This window comes from Haliaeetus albicilla, chromosome 11 (assembly GCF_947461875.1).
Source record: "Haliaeetus albicilla chromosome 11, bHalAlb1.1, whole genome shotgun sequence".
NCBI lineage: Eukaryota > Metazoa > Chordata > Aves > Accipitriformes > Accipitridae > Haliaeetus > Haliaeetus albicilla.
The window spans coordinates 26014954-26037119 of record NC_091493.1 but is presented as its reverse complement, the minus strand read 5'-3'; the positions used below and the strand labels follow the sequence as shown (position 1 = coordinate 26037119).

At 44.1% G+C, this 22166-nt stretch overlaps 1 protein-coding gene across 2 annotated transcripts in view; it reads right to left on the bottom strand.

Moving 5' to 3' along the window:
• Window positions 1-22166, bottom strand: part of ARMH3 (armadillo like helical domain containing 3) — a 130319-nt gene that overhangs the window by 14162 nt on the left and 93991 nt on the right. For both annotated transcript variants that reach the window (XM_069796801.1, XM_069796802.1), the window contains exon 24: window positions 20111-20189. In XM_069796801.1, coding sequence (XP_069652902.1) covers window positions 20111-20189 — 79 coding nt within the window. The remainder of the gene's footprint in view (window positions 1-20110; window positions 20190-22166) is intronic.

The window sequence follows — 22166 nt, the reverse complement described above, 5'->3', positions numbered from 1 at the left end:
TTTCCTCTTTCACTGCCTGCAGGAGGCAAGTTCAGAGAGAGGATCCACTAAGACTGCCAGTGTTACGTGTGTGCTGAAAGCAGCTCCCATTCACACTAGCTTCAAGAAAAGCACCCAATGTAGGACAAGCAGCAGCACAGAGCTTTTGTCTGACCCAACACTACCTTACCTTTGCAGCTGTCCTGGAGCTAAATGCAGTGCTGATGCTTCAACATCATCCCTTACCCCCAAGCTGATCAAGCCATAAGTATTAATTCCATGTTCATGAATGCTAAGAGGAAGAGGAGGAGGGCGTTGCTATGACAGTCTAACAACTCAGATTCCCAAGATATGCTGTGCACACAGCACACATTTATGGATCCAGAGGATGCAGAGTGGGTCTGGTGCACATGGTGGGAAAGACAAAGATCTGGGCTTGAGATGCAAGTGTAGTCATGCCACATACATGCAAGATAGGCAGCACATTGTCATTCCTGCTGCAGTGCCCCAGATCTCCTACATCAAGCAGTTGCTGTTTGTACTACATGCAAGTGAAGGGCCTATGGTCCTCTCTTGCTGTGGGCTGAGAGTGTGAGGTTGCTCAGACTAAGCCTGTAAGACAGCTCCCACCAGCTCGCACAACTGTCACTCTCAGAGTAGGAAGCAGCATCCTGTCTGCCCTGAGGGCAGGAAAATTCCTGGAAGGAGGATTTTTCCCACAGTAAAAAGCTCAGCTAGCCCAAAAGACTAAGTGAAAGCAACCAAGGGCAAATTTCTCCTCTGAGGTATGAAACAGGACCGCACTGATGCCGAATGCATCAGCAATGCTGGGCAGTAAGATACAAGAAGTCTGTCCAGGTCACAGCGGGGAGAAAGGCCCCCAGAGGTGGATGCAGCTGCCCATGAGCCCCAGGATGGCACTGAGCCGTGAATACATGCTCCAGTCCTGACTGTGGAAAAGCAAAAGTCGATGGGACTCATGGGAGTCTCTTGTTCAGGGCCTGGAGCTGGACAGATGGACAACGCTGAGCAGCACATAGCAATGATGAGCCAGAAGATAGGGAGAGAAGGTGCCTCACCCTGCTTTCCAATGCTAAGGTGAGTGCAGGGACCCCCTGCACACAGTTCCCACCACGTTGCCTGCATTTGCCAATCTTCCTCTGCTCAGCTCACTGAGCATTAGCCCTGTGTCTAGGAGCCCGGGAGTAAACAGTCTTTGCCCATCAGTTTGTCCTTCGTCCCTGCCAGTCACTCCTGGCAGTCCTGCTGTGTTCAGTGCACTGCCCTGTGCCCAGCTAAACACTAACTCTCAATGTCCCAAATCCTTCCCGAGGACTGCTTTTATACATTTGCACTTGAGTGGTATTGAAATCCAGGCCTTGCCACCTGTCTACACAAGGCAAAAAAGGTTTTGATTGTACATAAAAGATGATTATTATTATTTTACTTAGCAGCATCAGGGAGCGACATTCCACACTCCCTTCTCCTCACCTCAGCATAGAGCCATTCTGTGGGGCTCAGATGATACACAGTAGCTCAGATGTTTGTTCAATGATCTCACAGAGAACTGTGATATTTAAAGGAACAAGCCTACAAAGTTGACAGTTTCTATCCATGGAGTGGGAATGTTCAGTTACAGTCTTTCTCCTCTGCCCACAGGTGCCTCTTCTAAAGGTAAGTAACTGATAAGCTCACTCAGAAAATTACTGTTGTTCTCTGAACTCTGCTAGCAGAAATGGCATCCTGTTTTGGCACAAGAGTTATCTGCTCCAGAAACCTTTTAAAACCACAATCCATTAGAAGCCTAAGGTGTTCAACTCTATTTAATGCTGGGAAAAGACTCACTGATCCAACCAGTCTGGAAATCACACAGCTTTCAGAAACATCTCAAAGCCAATCAAAGCCAATGTGGTGCCCATCCCAAGCTCTCATGGGACAGCCTTCGCAAGATTCGTTACTTTGACAAGCAGAAAGGCTGCAAAGTAGGACAAAGGCAAGTAACAACAGAGACATACGGTCACAGAGACCAGCTATGTGCACAGCTTGTAGGAGACTTAATTTGTAAGAGGTATAGACAAATAGAAGATATTAATGTGGTTGATAACCCTTGACATCCCTGGGGCTAGGAAGTCCTGTGCTAGGAGTATGACACCGTCCGAGCTCTAGGAGTCAGGTAGCTGAAAGACTGTTCACCTCACCAGAAAGCCTGTGCCATGAATGCTTTTACTACAGAGTAATTTCAAGAAGTCATGTACATGCAAAACAACTCCCACACATTAAATTCACTTTGCTCCAAACCCAAACAGGTTGAACACAAGGAGCAAAAATGCACTTAGCCTTGCACTGCTTTTTCTCAAGACCAATCCACTTTTCTCAGTTTCAAAGATGGTCAGTAGGTTTATACTAATCTGCATATCCCACTTGGCACAAAGAACCTGGCACACTCTGTGGGACCCTGGGTGCTCTTTCCCAGACTGCAGGGACAGGGTCTCAAGAGGAAATACAGGAGACAATTCTGTGTCATTTGAGGGAGGAAAATGGGTTCAGCGGGTTTCTGCCAAGAGAACAAACATCCCTGTACTGCACAACACTGGCACTTCCAAAGCCCAGGCAGGGAAAAAGAAGTCAAAGATCCTGAAACAAATTATCTTAAAAATTACCAATTAATAAAATAAGCACTCTCCAGAGCAGCTTTTAGATCTGGATGGGGAGATCCGCCAGAAACTGAATGAGGTCCACTAAGCTTGCCTGTTGTTAGAAATTCTGTGAGGAAGGAAGGCAGGCAGCATAAGGAAGGCCAGGATGATGGCAGGAGCATAAAACCCTGAGATAGATAGATTTGCTGTTTTGGAGTTACAGCCCATTTTGGAGTTGTGAACCCTTATCTCCAGCTGGTGGCATTTATGAAAACATTTCTCACTGCTAGGTACATAAGAGCACTTGCAATTCTGCCAAGGCTTAAAATGCACTGCAGATAGCTATGGACTGGACCGTTAATTTTTTTATTTCCCCATTGTGCTTACAATTAACTTAAGTGCTGAAATGTGATGGGCTGTTCCAGGAGAAGCTTTTTATCTACCAGCTGCATTCTAGCACAGCAGTAAATCAACTGCTGTCACCAAAACATCAAACAAGAGGACGAGACCATCCTTATGCTCACTGTGCATACTACCCGTTCAGCCTAAGTGGCTAACCAGCATTCAGCAAATGAATGCTGTGATTTGTGTACACCCTTTGGTGCAATTCTCTATTTACAGAAGACTTTGTCCTCCTGAACACAGAGAAAAAAAAATAATGAGCAGCAGCTCTCCAGCACCAGTTAACTGAACAAAGTAAGACCAGTAACCTTGGTGCCCAAAACAAGATAAAAGAGTTTAAGTTGTGAGCTGCTGCTCCAGTTGAACTGAGAAGCCAGGATGTATAAAGCTGTTACAGAAACCAAAGACAGCTACAAAAAACTAAAAAACAGTAGCTGAAGATTTTAAGAAAAAAATAAAATCTTAAGAAGATTATTCTTAAGAAGAAATAAAATCTTTCTAGGGCCAGCAGCCAGAAAGCATCCTGGCAAATGTTGAAACTCAAATACACAACTTTCAGTTCAGATTGCCTTGATGAAGTGACAACAGGATCCCTGATGTACACCAGAGGAAACTCATTCCTAGTAAAGAAATTCAAATTTGCCCAGAAGACAGTTGGCTCAAGAATAAGGCTGTCTAGAGAACAGATTAAGACAGGCTATACAACAAAAACCTTTCCCTTCAATCAAACCCTGACAGAAGCAAGTGGACTGTTCCAGTTCGAAGAAATCAAAACCTAATTGTGCCCAAGGGAAAAGCAATGGGGAGGCTTATTCTGGTTATGGTCTAATCAAACATCTGCAGTCACAGGAGGTTTCTGGTACTATGTCACCTGGCCAGGTTCACAGGAATCGGTGGAGGATCCAGGAGAGCTTGTGCTCCTCACACAGCCACCACGGACTTCTACAAGATATAATGATTACAGGATGACTTAAAAAAAACCCCAAAACTCACCAGGACTCTGACTTGAAGATCAAGATAAATGAAAGGAGAACACAGACATTCCAAAAAGCTATGGAGCTGGCCATGCATTTCATTTTTCTTTTTTCTTGTTCTTTTACAGCAACTAGCAAGCAAACGGCCTCTACAAATGCTACTAGTACAGCCCTGGGTCTGACACTTGCCAAGAAAAAGTAGATGCTAATCTAGCTCATTACTTTTTTTTTTTTTTTTTTAAATGATTAGGAATCCTGTTAAGCTTGGTTTGTGAAACGTGAATAAATTTAATTAAAGGAAGCAGCAAAACTAAATAGCAATATGCTAAAAAACTGGCCACGAACCAAGTGGATGCTGTATATTTAAAATAAGTCAAAATAATATTGGACATGCCAGAGAAACAGCCAGCTAGGGTTGAGGGAGGAAGGTATGCATTTGGAGGGGCAGAGCTTAGAAAGATCAGTTCCATAGCTCCTACTTATATTTAAGCAATTAAATAGTGACAATAGAAGGCCAGCTATTAATCGCACAATGGGAGTGATAAAAGGCAATAATTCAGTGGCCTGAAGAGAAGCAATGAAGCCAAGACGGAAGAAATCCAGAGCTCACCTGCCTAACTGAACACATGTGGAAAATGAACTCAAGTCCATTCTAAGATGGGGAAAACAAGAACTTTTGAATACAAGCAACAAGTCTGGATAGCCAAGAAATCAGATGAGCAAATAACTGTTTGATTATCTGTACTACTTTGCAGCTCTACAATATGTTTTCTGAAATAAGGGCACTGGAATCAATATACAAGATTTAAAACATGGCTTGTCACAGACTTATACAGTGACAGCACAGTACTGCTGCTTTATTTTTGTTCTCTCTCTAATAATTTCTCTATTTGCCTTTCTGACCACTGCTGAGCCTTGAGCCAACATTTCCAGGCCTATCACAGTGACCTTCCTACAGCTTAAAGACTCCAAGAGACTTATAAATTCAATCTTCAAAAATGCCTTCCAAAGATACAGCCCAAAGAAATAGATCTATAGTCAATTGGTTAGCCAAAAATAGCTAGAAAAACTGTAGTAGCAGTATGCTAAGGTAGCTAGCTAATAAGGAAAGGTGGGCAGTGCTTGGAATTTTATGTGACTCAAGCCGTATAAAAGTTCTAGCTATTTAGGCTTTTGCAAATCTGGAGTTGGAACAGACAGCTATAAGCTGCTGGATGATCCTTATAAACAGAAAATCCTGTAGTGAAAAGGGAACTTCAGTTGCAAAACATCTGTTCTAAGGCTGCAGTTCCAAAAGTGGTTTACTGCAGAAATAAGACATTCTAACGTGCAACTCAGAAGTCTCTTCATTCTGGACACAACAACCGAGAGTGCTGATGACCAGGCACAGTACTGACATCAGGAGTAACTGAGAAGGTAAGAAGGAGCAGAGATGACCGTCCCCTAGATACTGAGAATACAGCTGTGCAAGTTACGTTTATAAGAATTATGACAGTGGTGAAATTCCTACCAAGATAATGGAATCAAATCTGTCCCAACCAAGTGACTCCTCACAAACCCTAGACACACTTCTGGATCCTACTCTAATCTGCATTGCACAACTGAAGTAAAAAGAAAGGACAAAGTCTGTGATGAGGGCAGAAATAAGAGAACCAAACAATTTCCGATACGTCGTGCTGAAGGAGTGAAGCTTGTTAACATTTTAATTTGTTAAACTATCCCCTTTTGTGCTGTTGGAATGTGTCATTCCTTTTGAGCTCCATCTGGGCAATGACCAGAGCCGAAACAGAACGAGACCATTTATGCTTGGAAGCATTCATGGCCAGCACAGAAAACATCTTTTGCCTGTATAAACAGAACTGCTTAAAGTTGACTGCAAAGTTAATTCAAAAGGAACATTTAAGTGGCTGTTGGGACAGATGGAAATACGGGGGCTACTATCCAAGATAATCACTAGCAAGGGCAGGCCTGATGAGACGCTAAACGTTGTGTGCTGAGACATTTCTTGACTGAAATGGAGATGTACAGGATAGCTGGTCAGCAGACAGTCAGCAAGGTGAAGAGAGGGAGCAGAGGAGCAGAGACTTGGGCATGGACCAAACACAGAAAACAGGTCAGAGGTTTCTGAGAAATCAAATAGTCTGCTGCTTATTACTGCCCTTCTCAGGGAAAGAAGTCTGTGTGCATTCTCTGAAATAAACAAAGAGACACCAAAAGTTGCTGACACTCGGTTATTTCTAGTTTTTTCTCCTTATACCTAACCAAAGCAATCAGGGCCCAAGATAATAGCTATGACTTTCAAGAAGGATTCCTGCCACGGTTAAGTGGCATCTTGCAATCCAAAGATATTTGGAGGACAAAAAGGGCTTGCATGCCTGGGAACTTGTTTATCCCTGCAACATTTGTTCTGCTTACATCCTTAAAGTGTCAGACCTACCACCACTTCAGCATCAGCTTTCTCACAATTCAGACACTCCCAGTAACAACCCCAAAACACCACAGGAGACAAGTCCCTTCAGATTGTATGGCTTAGAAGAGACTGAAAAGAGGCATCTTGCCTCTATGAGAATGAAGGTGTTATCTCCACAGAGGTTCAGATGCTGGATGAGCAGGAAGGACGTGACACAAAGTGGAGGTTTATTGCTAACGGGCCAGATAAGATTACTGTGTTGGCTGTATGCCCACCATTGACATTCAAAGGAAAGGTGACTTGTGCTGGCACTGGACCCATTCTCCCCAAAGGATGAGGAGAACAAACCTTATGCTTCTTTTCCAAAGCACCTTTAGCTGCTGAATCCTCAAGCTAAGCTAATCAGTACACAGAGCAGCAAGCTGGAGAACTACTTGTCCACAATGCCTGCCCTCTGAATCAAAAAGATGCACCCTTTGCTGTCACAACTCTAAACTGAACCTGCTGGCTATAGAGATGGGATGTATTTGTACATACAGCACTACTGAAGATTTAGGCAAAGACGATGCCACTCTCTTGGGGATAAGGAGTTGATCACCAAGGCTTCCACTTTCTCTGTAAATTTCTCTTTTGCCATATTCCTGGGTAAGTACCTGCAGGATCTGTAATGGAAGTATCATCTCCATGGTAATTTCTGCAGTGCTTGGAGGACACCATTGTTCTACAGCCTAGAAATCCCTGTGTGAGGATTTAGTGCTCCCAAGTGCCTCTTGGACATCAAATGTTTTCAAAGCTATTAGCTCTGATGGGTTTTTGAATAAGGCTCAGGGAAGCCACTCACTCAGTATTTCTCATAAGAAGAAGGTAGCTCTGACCTGGTAGAATAAAAATTACTGAAAAGGAGGAGGAGGAAGAAAGCCCACACAGCCCATGTTCTCTGCAAGCAAGGAAATGAGATTTGATTTACTCCGTGATTCTGAGGTGTGTTCAATTTCAGCTTGAATTCCTACTGCATAAATTCAGCTTGGCTGAGCAATGTCCCCATTAGAGACTGTCCAAAGCAATATAAGGTGATCCACACAATGATCTTTGAAGCTGAAGGTTCAAAGCCTTGGTGAGGTGGGTTTTTTTAGCATATTTTTGCATGTACAACCCACAAACCTGTGTCTTCCAAGAAGTTAGAGGAAGACAATATAAAAAAAGCAATTAGATACAGTGTATACACAGCTCCTTATTGTTGCCAATTAATCAATTTATTTATTTAGCTCACTGGTTAAATTTCCTCTTACTACACAGCAGAGAACAACTCTGGGTCTATGTTTTCCATGATTCAAAGGGATTAGATGACAAGCAGAAGTCACTCAACTAAAAGGACTTAAGGGCTTCAGTTCAGGGATTAATAACTCAGCTCCTTTTTCTCCAGATTTTAAACCCACTAATTTGTACTGCATCAGCTAGTAGTTTTATTTGCACAACTATTTTTGTTTTAATGGGAATCTTAAACTCTGCTCTTTCCAAAATGCTCCTGCATTGCCCTCTCGATACTATTCTCACATCTGAATTTCTGACTATATTTAAAGAGGATTTCATGCTTGCTTAGCAGATTTCTTAAGAAACTGCACCTTATACTAATACACACAAGTTCAAGTTCTATTTGACTTTTCCTAACTAGCCAGGAATATCAGTTGAGCAGTCCCCTCAGGAATTCACCACCACTAGAAGGCAACTTGTGTGGAAGCTTTGGACCAGGTCTCTCTGCATCTCCAATTCGGTCTCATGTTTCAGAGAAGCTCTACAAAATCCGGAGTTTGCATGCATTTGACCACATAGTAACACACCTTTAAGGTGCAATAAACCACAGGGATCCATTCTCACCCTGGGTTAACACAGAATAATTGGGTACCACACTTATCCTGCTGAGAAACCAAGTGACAGAAGTTGAAGGGGACCACATCTCTGCATTACTCTCTGCAGAGACTCTGATCTCACAGTTCTGAGAATCATTCACAAGGGGGAGTTTCAGTGAAAGAGTGCTGTAATTTAACCCCAACACTTCTACCACCTTGGGCTGTATGAATAAAACCCCAAAGCAAGTCTGCAGGTTGAAAAATTCAGGTACTTTAAAGTTCTGGGGTTTGTTGTAAATCTGCTGGCCTGACTCAGGAAAGACTAAATTCCTTCCATATGCCTTTTTAAGGACTGACTTGTGACTGTGCCTAGAGCTTTTGTTTGGTGCATTTTTATAAATGGTAATAAGTAGAGCTGTTCACTTGGTTTACTGTGTCTAGACAACAACTGCCAGCTACAATCAACTCAAAGAGAACAGGAGGGCAGGGCTGGCAGCAGCCACAGGATGCATCATAGCAGCAAGTGATGGTTGTGCATTAGGAAAGCTGCCATCATTCTTCCTTCTCATCTCTGTGAAACATGTCAAGGGCACTAATTAACAGGGTATCCAAGGCACGCAAAGGCTACGAAGAAACATGTCCCTAGTGCCCTGTTAAGGCCCAATCCCAAAATGACTACTGAGGCTTTAGGAGCCTGCTGAACTCTCCCAGACACGAGTCTCCAAAACTGTCTGATATTCAGAAAGAATTCAGAGATCATAAGAGCTGCAGAACTGAGAAAAGCAGAAAGGAAGTAGAGTGACCTACTTTATATTCTGCTATCACATGTTGAAAGAGACAGGATTGTAAAATGCCAGAAGAAGCACATGTAAAGGAATCCTCTCAAATGTGTGTGCTGTCAGCAGTGTGATGGCACACAGCCCCCCATGGAAGAAACAAGGGCAGGGAAAAACTCAAGTCGAATACTGTGCCAGAACAACAATTCAATACCCAGAGAGAAAGGAACATACAGTAGGAGCTATACAGAGTAAAAGAAGCCTGCGATCTGAAATGCCACTCACCATTACCCTAGCAAGCATTAAAACCTCTGCCAGGGAGAAGCACCTAGCATCAGAACAATCTGATCACCTTTTCCAAGACCAAGTGACAGAGGAGAGGTGTGATCTTAAATATTTTGTAGATATTTCTGTTCTTGACTTAGTAACAACAGGGCAGAAGAAGCTGCAGCAGTCTGCGAGCACCTGGGTATGACGATGTAAGATTACTGGAGAGAGGGTTAACAGTCCGGAGTCTGGATTTACCTTTTAAACCACAACCCTGTTGAGTGCTGGAAAGTAAGGCTTTTTGTGAGAGTACAGGCAGGTGGGTTTTTCCCTCCTTTTTTAAAGGGGAATGCTATCAAAATAAAATCCTCCTACTCCCCAGATTTGACTTCCGAGATTTTTGCATCATTCTTTTCTAAAACAAAGATCAGGATCAAATCAACTGGCTGTTTTTCTTCAAAGCATCTTAACCTGACCTTTTCCAAACTCATCACAGAAAAAGCTCTCCCTGACATATGTAAGCTGAGGTCACACTGAGGTATGATCTCATGTACAAAAAGCATGGCAGCTTCAATCCAGGTCTCCCAACAGAAGAGTTACCTCCATCTTCAAACTACACTTCACTCAAGTGAAGGGTTTCTGGGTGAGGATCAGGGACCGGGCTACGCCTCAAGCTAATAATGTAGCTGACAAGACCACAGATTTCTGGTTTGACTTAACAACTGACTTCCTGATGAGTAATTGGGACAGGAGTGGTCAGCGACCAGCTTCTTTATGTCAAAATGTATGATACGACATTAACTGCCCGGCCTTAGCATCACTGAGTCCTAGTTCTAAAACATCAACATACTAAATAGTGACAGACGCACTTTAGGACTCAAGCAGTCCTGGAATATTATCCCTCTGGGTGCTACTGAGGGTGGAAAGCTCAGCAAGAACTGGATGATGTGGGAAACTGTCGTCAGCTGGAGAAATTAAGTTCAGATCATGTTAATACTCTCCACTGCAAAAAGTGTGTCATGCTCAGGTATCTGCAAAGGAGGCTGAGTGGAGGCATTACAGTAGCTTTCTTTTTATTCTTCTGAGAAGGGGAGTTCAGCCCAGCAACAGACCTAAGTTTCCTTTCTATGCCTACAAAGCACCTTGTAGGTGGTACTGTAATTAAATAGGTCCATCACTTAAAATAGAAAAGCACATCTTTATAGCTGAGGTGAGAACTAAGAGTCTGTAGTGAGATGCTTCCATCACGTCGTTGGTTTTCAGGAGCATTAACGACAGGGCAGAAAATTCCCGGCAAAGCAGCCTGGATGCAAAAACCAAAACAGTCAGGAAGTCTAAGTTCCAGCATGACTACCTTGGCTCCCTCACAAATCCACATTTCTGTTTCCATCAGCTGGAAGACTGCTCCTGTCCTAGTGTTTCAAGATGTTCAACAAAAAGAGTACTTCTTGCAAACAAAACAGCCTTAAAAAGTCTATACTGTAGCTCACAGCTACCTTTTGTAAGAAATGAAAGGGACAAAAACCCCTGCAGATATCGTCATGTGAAGCTCCATCTAGATCCATGTTCTGTGTTACGTACATCCTGTTACATAAAATCACTGATAAACCTTAGGGTGACAGTAACAGCCAACATTTCATGTAAGTTGGACAGATGCCTGACTCCAGCAAACCACCAATATGACACAGCTGAGCAAAGGCTAGTATCTAGGTTTGGGGGGGGAGTATAGGTATTTCTAGTGCAGAAGAGGACTAGAAAGGGAGACTCAGTCATTAGCCAGCTAAGCACGCTTTTCCTTTAAACACTCGGAAGAAGAACTGCTGGCAGAATGAGAAACATCTCAGGGTAGGCTCTGTGTGACCTCCATATGCACATATAGATTGATACATCCTGGGTTTGGAACATTAATTTTCACAGAACTAGGAGAAGGCTGCAAAGGACAATGCAATGCCTAAGTAAATACCGGTGTCTTACTTGCAGGAAGAGCAATGATTTGATTCACAGATGTTGCTGAAGAAGTATAAGCAGAGGGGAGTTGATAGCAGTGCCCCGAGAAAGAAATTCTCACAGTATCACCATGATACTATCATTTCCATCTTTCCACTGTGTTAAACACGCTCACGGGGCTCCAGGACAGCTCAGTTTGGTCTGCAAAAGATAGTACAGACCTTCCCAAAGCCAAAGCACCCCCAGATAGCTAGCCATGTCATGCCAGCTCCCTGACGCCAAATCTCATTGCCAGAAAGATGCTGTGTCCGTCTCTGTCATCACATTTCACTGCAAGCAGTGGTCATTGTCTCAGAGACGCAATCAGTCCATTAGCGGGATAGGAGCTTGCTCATGCTATCACGAGTGGGAGAAGCACTCACAAGAACTTCTCCACCTCTAGAGCTTCTACACAGGACCCAAACCCAGCATTTTCTGAGAAGTCAGGAAGTCCAAGAGTAAGATTTCAACAGCATTGTGTGTGTGTGTTTACATCCAACTCAAAAAAAAAAAAAAAAAAAAGCAGTCTGCTGAATTACAGCTGCTGAGGAAATACATTTGGGAAACCAAGATGGGGTTTGTGCACAAATAAGCCTTAAGCACAATATTTCTTCAGTGGGGTTCTGCACATAGTAAGACTTAGGATCCAAGTTTCCAACTAGGAAGCTGAGGCATATGGCAGGGGCTACTGCAAACAGTGTTATTAGATGTCAGTCTACAAGAAACTACCCCATTCTCTAAATGTTAAGGATAGGTCAGCAGATTTTCCATACTTACTCTCTTACTGCCAGAGGTCATCCTAACTAACCTGTGTTTTCATGGAAGTGAAAAGCTTCCTAGTTTAAACTAACATTGATGCAGCTGTGACACACCAGTTAACATTGATGCAAGTGATAGTTGCTGGGTCACGTCAGCTTATTTCAGAAATCCTAGGTACTTTCAGACAATGGTCCAGGCCAATTCATCAGCTTCTTGTCTGGGAGGCTGGAATACACCTTCCCTGTTAGCAATTCTTGCTGTGAAGCAGTTATTGATGGAGAACATAAATCCACGGTTTGGAAAAAGCGAAAGAAGAACTCCTACGAATAGGTGCTCAGGTGAGAGCAAACACAGGGCTATGATTTAATATCCTTCCACAGGCCTACACTCATGCCAGCTGCAAGGCAGATGCTGCTGCTGAAACAGCATGTGCTGCTAGCAATACTTAGCTCCCCAGGAGCTTATTTGTGCCTTAACTGAGCCATGGGGGAATCCAAGCGCCCTCTGACTAAGGTAGTGGAATTGATTTATCGCCCCTGGCACTTGGCTGATGCAGAAGCACCTTCCCCAATTCCATCTCTCTGGACATCCATCTCCCCCGCTTGCTGTCTTTGAATGACACATCTTAGCTCCCTGAGCAATCCCGCTGCCTGCCTCAGGTCTCCCGTGAAGACAGGAAGAGTGACACACATCAGAGATGCCGCCTTCTCCTCTATTAAAAGGTTTGCTTTTGAGCTCCCTACCGTGGACAAGAAATTTGAACTTAGTGTCTTAACATCCAAATGCCAAGTGTTAGAGAGCCAAAACCCCAAATCTTCCAGCTGAATGGAGCTCTGTTCAGGTGCAGCACCTTTTGCTAGGCAGCATTTACTCTCCTGCTCTGGGAGGCATAGGGACTGCAAAGCTCAATTTGCTTCCCACTTTGAAATCAGAGCGATGACCCAATTTGTCACGTTTTGGAAACAGCTGCAGCCCCAGCTAGAGGATCCAGAGGAGGAAGGCAGAAAAACATCATCTGTTACAGCAGGATACTACCAGAGAGAAGGAAGAGTAGCAGTCTCTGAAGGCAGGAGTTTTATCCTAAAGAAGCCCCAAAATGAGCATAGCTGGCAGTCACTGCAAAGCCTGTCTCTTTTTGTGAGAGGAGAATTTGACTCCAGGAACAGTTACTCACAGTCACATTGCCATCTGTAACTGGCACAGCAGGCTATAGCCTGTCTGCTTTTAGGACTCCCAAGCAGAGAGATGACTGAGTGTAAGGAAGCTTAGGGTGGAGCTCGGGACTACAGCAACAAAGTATAGTGCTATAAATCCAGCTTTAGGGAGGACCATGAAAGAAATTCACATGGTATCTATATGCATTATGCACCTGGCAACAGCCAGCGTCTATTGTTCCTGTTTCACAAGGGATTAAAAAACCTTCTCAATCTGAAGTTTTACAAAATGCAAATTGAATTGCACGTTCGCACAAGCCAGCCGTCGACAGCTCCTCCTTTAATGGTAGATGTGCAAAGTTGTAATTTAATCTTTATAAACGCAGGCTGTTTTGATCCTTCTGTTGCAATCCTCTGTGGAGCTTTCCCTGCCCTATACAGGCGCTTAGCAGTGACGGCAATCTGTAAGATTGCTTTCCACTTCCACAGCAGCCTTCCCCAGCAGATCGCACAGCACTTCAAACGCTGCCTGGCTCTCCAAGAGCTCCACACCACCTGCCCTCTCACTTGGGAGGACAGAGGGCTCAAGGTTTGCTCAAGGCAGCACACTGAAAGCTAGGAAGGAGCTCAGACCCCAGCTTCCAGCACCTTCCTATAGCTACCCTCAGTCCCGTTTCCAAGTTTAGTTAAGTACCACATATAAAAGAAACCTACCAGGCATCTGGGAAGTGCTTTGTGAAACACATTGACCAGGGGTGCAAGACAAGCACTGGAACTAGAGCAACATCAGCCTGTCTCTGCAGTATGGGCTGGGACCTTACTACAAAGTTAAATCTGTGGCTCTTGCTCAGCACGCTCCCAGTTGTGATTCAGACTGGGCTCATAACTCACATCCCCGAGTGCTGCCCCTGTAGCCCCAGCACAGAAACTTACCTAGCTCCAGGAGACTTTACCCTGTTGCAGCCAGCAGTGAGTAGCAGCTCCGGAAGGTGGCTCTTCCAAAACAAGTCCCCAACATTCAGTGGTCACCTACACTACAGTAGTTTTCAGGCCCTCACCAGTCCCTGTGGTACTAGCGACAGCCAGGCAAGGATATGAAAACAGCTGTGCGAACTGAAGGCAAACCTTGCTTTGAAGTTTAATGGACTTATTTTGTTACCAGTTTGTACTTTGAGGCAGTCCCTAATCTGCCCAAGAGGACAGCTCACAGAAGTGGTAGGAAGCAAGACATGCCTTAGCATTTGCAATGCACAAAGGGTGGAAAGACTCCTCTGCTCCTGGAGCAGTCAAGGTGATCCAGGGTCATGCTGCCTCTGAGAGTCACAGAGCAGCTCACTGCCACTAGCGGTAATGGGCAGGATGCCAGGGCACCTTTGTGTAGAGCCTGAAAGAAGGGAATTGAAGGGTTTTTCCCATTTCTTATTGAGGTGTCTGGGACTGAATTAGCAATAGGGTTACATCTCTCCAGCAGTAGGTGTTTTTAAAAACAAAGCCCTTCTTCTGTCCCTCTAACAGCCTAGCACACGTTGTCACCCCTCCTCCAGTGACGCACAGTTTATTGTATTCTGCATGTTAATAAAAGGCACTACACAGCACAAAGTCACTGCTCCAAAGCTCACCTCCAGCTTAAAATCTCCTTGCAGCAAAGCTGATCAGTCCTTGAAGCCTCTTCAGACCCATTCAGTCTGCCACACTGCATAAAGCAGTCTGAGGCATTAGTAAATTGCAGGGATATTTCCATGGTGAACAAAAAAACAAACAAGCAAAAGATACCTAAACCAAAGAACCGCCCCATCAGCTAGGCAAACTGGCAATTTGCCAGCTCTGGAAGACTTTTTATACAGATCCTCTTAAACCTGGGATTCCAATTTCACCTGGTGCAGCTCAGCTCTTTCTAATTTAAACAATAAAATCTGTTTCAAGCCATTAATCATGAGTAGGTGTCTGTAATGAGACCATGAAACCCAACATCCCTGCCTCATTTGCAAAGATGTGATGATTTTAAATTAGGGCTTTGCCTTGGTGACCCCTTGGCTGTTGTTTCACATTCCTACTACTGTGTGCTACATGGCACTAGCAAGCTTGATACTTTCTACCCCAAAGCTCACTGCATTTCAGAAGTGAAGTAGCATTATGCCAAAACCATTTAAAAGTATTTCTGGAGCCCTCACAACGTGTTATATTAATGTAGGAGATTAGCGGGATTTAGTGGAGTAGTACCTAGCACTGATGATATTCAGCATTTTAAAAACATCAAACGCACACATGCCAACAGGCTTTTAACTCCTAACACCATGGCCATCAGTGCTAAACAGCAACAAAGCATTTGGTATCTGCCAGCAGTTTTGCTGCTAGTTACAGAACCCAGAACAAGTTGAATAAACTGTGATGTCAATGGCTCAGAATTAGAATACTTTAGGGCACCTAAAACCAACTGCACCCTTTTGTGACTTTCTGTGCAAGTCACTGGTGGAGCCTCCCTGAGCTGCACTTTGGGTTAGACCCTCGAAGACCCAGCAGGTAACAAAAGGCCATGTGGATTGGGGGGGGGGGGGGGGGGGGGGGGGCAGGGAGGAGCATTCAACATTTGAGGTGTGACCCCAAGGAAAGGGAAATGGCTTTGTGAGATTGCCTGAACAAACTGGATTGCAGCTACCAAAGTTGTAAAGGTATTACAACGTGGAACAACCCACGTATTACACTCATTTGTCACAATTTCAAAAGCGATACAGTTGTCCTGTTTTTCCATCAGAATCTGCTCTGGCTCTCACCACTTTTCGTCTGCAGTTACCAGACTAATACACACAGTATAGGTGTTCACAACAGTCTTTCACACTGAACTTTACACCACCTCCAAACCAGAGGTACCTAGCGTCCCTGCTTGTGGCTGGGAAGAAAGAGGGGCTTCTACTAGAAAAAGCACATAGATGCTTCTGACTAGCAAGCATCATCAGTCCTACATTGCCATCTCAATTTTAAGACCCTTAGAGTGGAAATCATAGAGAGAAGAAGTGCCAAAGAGAAAATGAGTCCTTACTGACCAATTTTGCTAAGTGGCACAAGACTTGCTTGGCATGCAAGGCACCACAGGATATTCCTGCTCAGAGAGGATTTCACCAGAAGTACTGGGTTCCTCTCACTTCAGCCTCTCTAGAGTAATTGTGCTACATCACCATCAGGCAGAGAGCTGCCTTCTTACAAACAGCTGCTCTTTCACATCCAGAAAAGGTAGATGTGAGACCCTATCCAGATCATTCATGCCCTGTGTTTTCAGTCTTTCTGTTTGTGTTTGCCCTTCTGCTCTTGTTGCTGTTTTCTCACTGCCTTGACCCTGTTCTCTGCAACTACTTCTGCTAGAAAACATGTTGGGAGTTTCTCAGATCAGATATGGCACAGAGAAAAGTCTACTGCCTCCAATGTATTAAGTACAAGGCAGTCCAGTCATCTGGAGAGTACAGATAAGCCCATGAATTCATTTCACAGAAGGCTATTTTGCCCTTTGACTTGAGAAGGGACCAAAACATCTTTGAAGACATGGGAATAATCACTTGCATGGAAGGGCTAAAACTACGTTGGTAGTTAATGGCCAACCCTATCTTTTTGACTGTGCAGCATCTGTCAGTTCCTTAAAGGACATGCAGGCAGGAGCCAAACATGCTGAGAGGGAGAATACCACAAAAACACAGATTAACACTGAAGTCAAGTTTAACAAATTAGCAAGTGAAGGAAGATGCCAATAACTGGCTAAGACATTTCCTGTTTCATGGTGAGGAACTACAGCAAGGTCAAAATAGAAAATGACTAGGAAGGATTATGAGTTTGCTTTGGCAAGCAGACTCTTTGCAGAATGGCACTGGTAAGGATCACACGGTGTTGATAGACTGAGGTGGCTCCTCATCAAATCCCTGGCATTTGCTTGCCCCTGGGAATCTCCCACTCTTTGCTCAAGAAAATATGGAAAGAAAAAGGTCTCTTCCCAGTATTTCTGATCTGAACATTGGATAAACCCCACAACAATCAGCAAGTCTTGCCAATATACCTGCCTAGAGCACCAATTTGCATATTCAAACTATGGTTCCTGGAGGTCTTTAGGGCTGAAGATGTATAGTGGTATTAACGGCCTATCCTTAAAACAATCCCATGTCCACCATTTCCAAGGCCCTACAAATCCCCTCAGCATGTAATAATGTTAACATTAATGCTTATAAATAAAAAAGGAGAAAGCACTGAAATGACGGACTGAGAATGGTAATAAACGGACATTAGTGATTAACAAGGTAATAAAGCCTTCAATAGGATTAGAAAAAGATAGAGCAAAATCTCTTCCAGCTGATTACTTAGCTACTTTCAAGGATATTAAAAATAAAAAAAAATAATTAAAAAAAAAATCATCTAACACATGAACAGGGTGCCAGAACAGTCAGGGAGCAGCATAGTTAAGTTTGACACAGGCTCAAGTAAGAGTCTGCAAGCTGATTACGTTCAAGTGAATTGGAAGCAACTCAGAGCAGCTGGAAATTCCCCTTCAGATGGAGCTATGTTAAAGCCATGACATAGCCTGATTAACAAATCTGCCTGATTAATAGGAGATTCTCAGATACCACAGAGGAGTACGAGCAGCCATATGAGAATCTGGCCAAAGGCTAGTATCTGGGAAGGAAATATTCATTAAAAGAAAAGTTTGATCCTCAAAATTGTAAAAATTAATATTTCCAGTAAAGAAATACCAGTCTCCTGAAATTATTGAAATAACTCAAAGGAGAGAATGACCAGTCCCAAATGTAATATGTGTGTGTGTGGATATACAAGTTAAGCATCAGCATTAAATATTTCAATATGGTACACTTCAGAAAAACAGGGCTATAAAGGAGGGTGGATTTTGTGTAGAAAATATTTATGGAGAGAAGAGAAAAAGGGAATTAAGTGAACACACATGTAAAAAAAAAAAAAAAAGGTACAGCTGGAAGAGTTAAAAAAAAAAAAAGAGACTGCAGCAGCCAAAAGGCAAGCTTGACCACTCACCTCATGCTGAACAGCTAACACAGAATGAAAACAACAAATTCTGTACCCCACAAAAGACAGATCCTGGCCTTGATCTCGGCCATCTACCAATCTCTCATGAACTTACCATGTGGGATGGCTACTGACGGAGGGGAAACCACAGTCCAACACACAGACCTGAGCTCACTGGCTAATTGAAAGCAGAGGCAAGAAGTCTCCATCCCTCTCCTCCTTGTGCAGTAAATTGCAGAGTGCCGACTAAACACCCTCACTGAGACCACACAGTCCCTCACCACAGTGACATCGCCATTATTTCTCTGCAGTTCACCAGGGCCTATTATTGCTTTGCTTTGTTTGATGTTCTCCCTATGTTGAGAGAAAGCATGAAGGGAGAAAAGAAAAAAGAGGAATCTAACTGTCTTTCAACTTCCTAATCATCTTCCTCAAAATGCTCCATGCATCAGCACTGATTTCATTATCTGCCTGCTGCTAGAGATTTTATTTAAGAATAACACACAAGGAAGAAAGGATTTAATCTGACCTCCCTGAACCGCTGGGGGATGAATACTACATAGAGCCGACAGCAAAAAGCTTGTTTCCTTTCTCAGACTAACCCAAAGACTATGCAAAATTCCCCTCCATCCAGGCCCCCCATTTTAAATTGGGCTATCAAAGGCTTTTCTTTTTAAGGGCCTGGGTTGATGCAATCAGCGTATCATCAATGAATGAGGACTGATAACATGAACCATTGCAAAGCATAGCTGTGGGTACAGTGACTCTCACAGACAGAACAATACAGAAAAATTGAGTAAATTAAAACCCATGTTCTTCTATCCAGCTACATCAAGAAGAGAATAAAAAGCAGTAGAGTCCACATTTTTCTCCCCACTGCACCAGTACAGTATTAGACCTGAGACTTTGGGGTGTTATGTATTACAGATCAAGTAGGATAATAAATGAAAACGTTAGTGGGAGGCATGGAAGGGTATCATCAAGTAATGACTAAAAATATCATGGACAGAAAGAGAAATTAATTGCAGAGCAAGATACAGTCAGGACCTTGTAATGGGCACAAGCACGGTATCCCATCCAGTGGAAGGAGCCATCCAAGGTGACTCAAATGAGGTCTGTCCTAGGCTGCGTACACAATTTCTGCTCCAGAAGGTCCAGAGGTGTTGACGCAGCTGTGTCTGGGATGATGCCCCCAGCTCGCATGGCAGGTCTGTATTTTGTCCGCCACAGGCTCCTACAGAGTCATTTACCTCTCCAAGAGTGATTAACATACAATCCCAATATTTTATTTTGGGAAATAGGCCATCTCTTCCCTTCCTGAGACCACACGTAGTAGCCTATTTCAAAAAGCCACATTTACACATTTATGCAATACAAGCAGGACACGGAAAGAGCAAACCAGGCCAAATTAAGGAAGGGAAACCTAACCCTATCACCCTCTTTATTAAAAACCTTCTCTTTTCAAAATCTAAACCAACTGAATTCAACTACCCTAGAAAATTTCTACCCTCTGTTGCCTGAGTTCTAATTCCCCAATATCACAGAAAATCAAGCTACACCCAACAGTTCTCCGATAACTAAATTTGCTGCCAAAAACTTCCTGCCCCATTCTAACCACCAGCATCCGCAGTCTCCAACTGCACTTGCTGACAATGCTGCATATTTTCATCGTTTGTACCCACGCTTCTGCATTTACTGGACCAAGATGTCTGCATATGATGGTAAAATTGGCTAAAGCAAGCCTTGTTTCTCTTCCTCTCGCTCACATCTGAACAAGGAACATGAAAGTCCTGCCTTCACCCCTCATACTGCTGCCACGTGATCAGTCCCAGTGAGCACAAGGTACTCCTAAACACCAATATTCCAGAGGTCACCATGGAAAAATGGTCATCGTATGCCTGGCTTACCTGATCCTCGGAGAGCTGTGATATGTGATTCACCGCAGCGTAAGACTCTATCTTCGGGTTGAAGTGATTGATGATGGCTCTGAAACACAGGAGGGAAATTTTCAGAGGTCTGAGGAACAGCTTGGGGTTGCAGCAGAAATTCCCCACCAGCCTGAGTCAGTGCACGTGAAGCCACAGTCCTGCAAGAAGTAGTTCCTCCCTCACCGCACTGCGTTGCTTGCTTTGCTGAAGGCACGCTCCCTGCTGAGAGGCCAAGGCAGATTCAGCAACAGGCTCACTGGAAATTGCAAGCACAGGCACTGCCCTACACGCGGGTGCATTTGTCCCAGCAGATGCGGGGCTGTGCTCGCCGCTCTGGCAGAGGGAATTGCTGCCTTCCTGGCAACAGGCTGCAAATTGCTCAGTGTTCCAGCGGAGACACAGCAAACCTGGCCATCACTGCCCCATCCTGCTCAGAAACTGCATCTCTTCATCCCTTCCAAAACTGGTATCACCTGACATTTTGCTCTATAGAACTTTGTTGCCTGATGTGTTGAAGCTGATGGTTTATTGCTTTGGATCTCTACTATGTTTAAAATGTAGCTGGCTCTTACTTGTAATCATCCATCACTGCAGCCACTACTTTGACTTCTTCGCATAATGACTGTAGTCCTCAGCCCCAGTTTAGATCATTAGAGATAACTTATGTCAGTGTCCCAAACACAGCAGCAGAAACACTGATCACTCCTACTTCTCTGCCTCGTTTCTCTCATTGCCTGCACCAACATACGCCCCTTCCCTTCTAGGTGGATCTAGAGGCAAGTGTAAGAAATCTAAAATTGAAAATAAAATAACAATTTGGGGAAAAAGAAAAAAAATCAAACCGTAGCTGGAATATTTCCTCAGCTCTCCTCTGCTTGTCAGGTGCAGCTGGAAGACAAATCGCAAGGCAGTAAAGTCTCCCTGGGCTAGACTTTGCAACTGGTCTAGTTGGGATATTACTCATGAGACCCACTGCTGAGGTAAACGCTCATCATGGGAACAGCCCATGTCAGTGCTTGGCACAGATGTGCGCTGACTGTGCCTGGAGAACACTTGCTTGGCCAAATTACACCGCAGCAAGTCAGGGCTTTCACTCTCATATTCATCAGCATGAAAATTCACTCCAGCTCCCTCTGTTGCACTCTAATGGGTTCCTCCTCCCCACACCTCCCCCTGCAGAAGGGCTTTCAGCTGCTTTCTCCAGACCTCATCACAGCTAAGAGCTAGTGCCAGAGTCCAGGAATAAGTGATATTCAGTGGTGCCAATCAGTGCCAGTGGAAAGAAAACCTGCCTGGAAGCATCATTACTTCTTTAAATATACAGATAAAGAAAAACAGTGTGGAAGGGCGGGCAGTGGAAGAGTAAAAAAAAAAAAAAAAAACACCAAAACAAAACCCAACCAGAATCTGCAGATTCACTGCAACATTCCCAGCCACGCACCTCACTGACACACCAGATGCAGTCCATGTGCATGGACAGTCACTCCAGTGGCTGCTCCTACAGCATCAGTACATACTTAGCACAGGGAGGGCTTCTGCAGTCTCGCCAGCCTTGACAGTTACATCAGTAAAACGAATTCAGCAGGGTCCCTGCCAGGCTTCCCATATCCCTCCCTCCAGAGGAGGGCAGGCAGGCAGGTAGAGACATGCCCAGACTCTTCCCATTTCAATCGGACCAGAGAAGCAGCTCCTGTGAGTCACAATCACACTCTCCATTACGCAGCCTCTCGAACACTGTGGCTTTCAAGTTGCATGTTTCATGCCTGGCTGGAGTCATATTTACACTCCTACAGGACATGCTAAAAGTTATTGAGAGAAAAGGGAACACAGACTTACAACAACTTAACTTCTGGCTTGACAGAAGGTTTGGCAGCTCGGAGGGGTTCAGTGCACTCACATGGTTCCAACATTTACCAGGGAACAGATTTAGCATTCATTTATATCCACTGCTGTGAAGCACTTCAACGTGGGCCGCCTGCTCACAAGTCCCTGCTCGGATCTGAGCTAGTGGAGCGGCACCTGCAATCACAGCTGG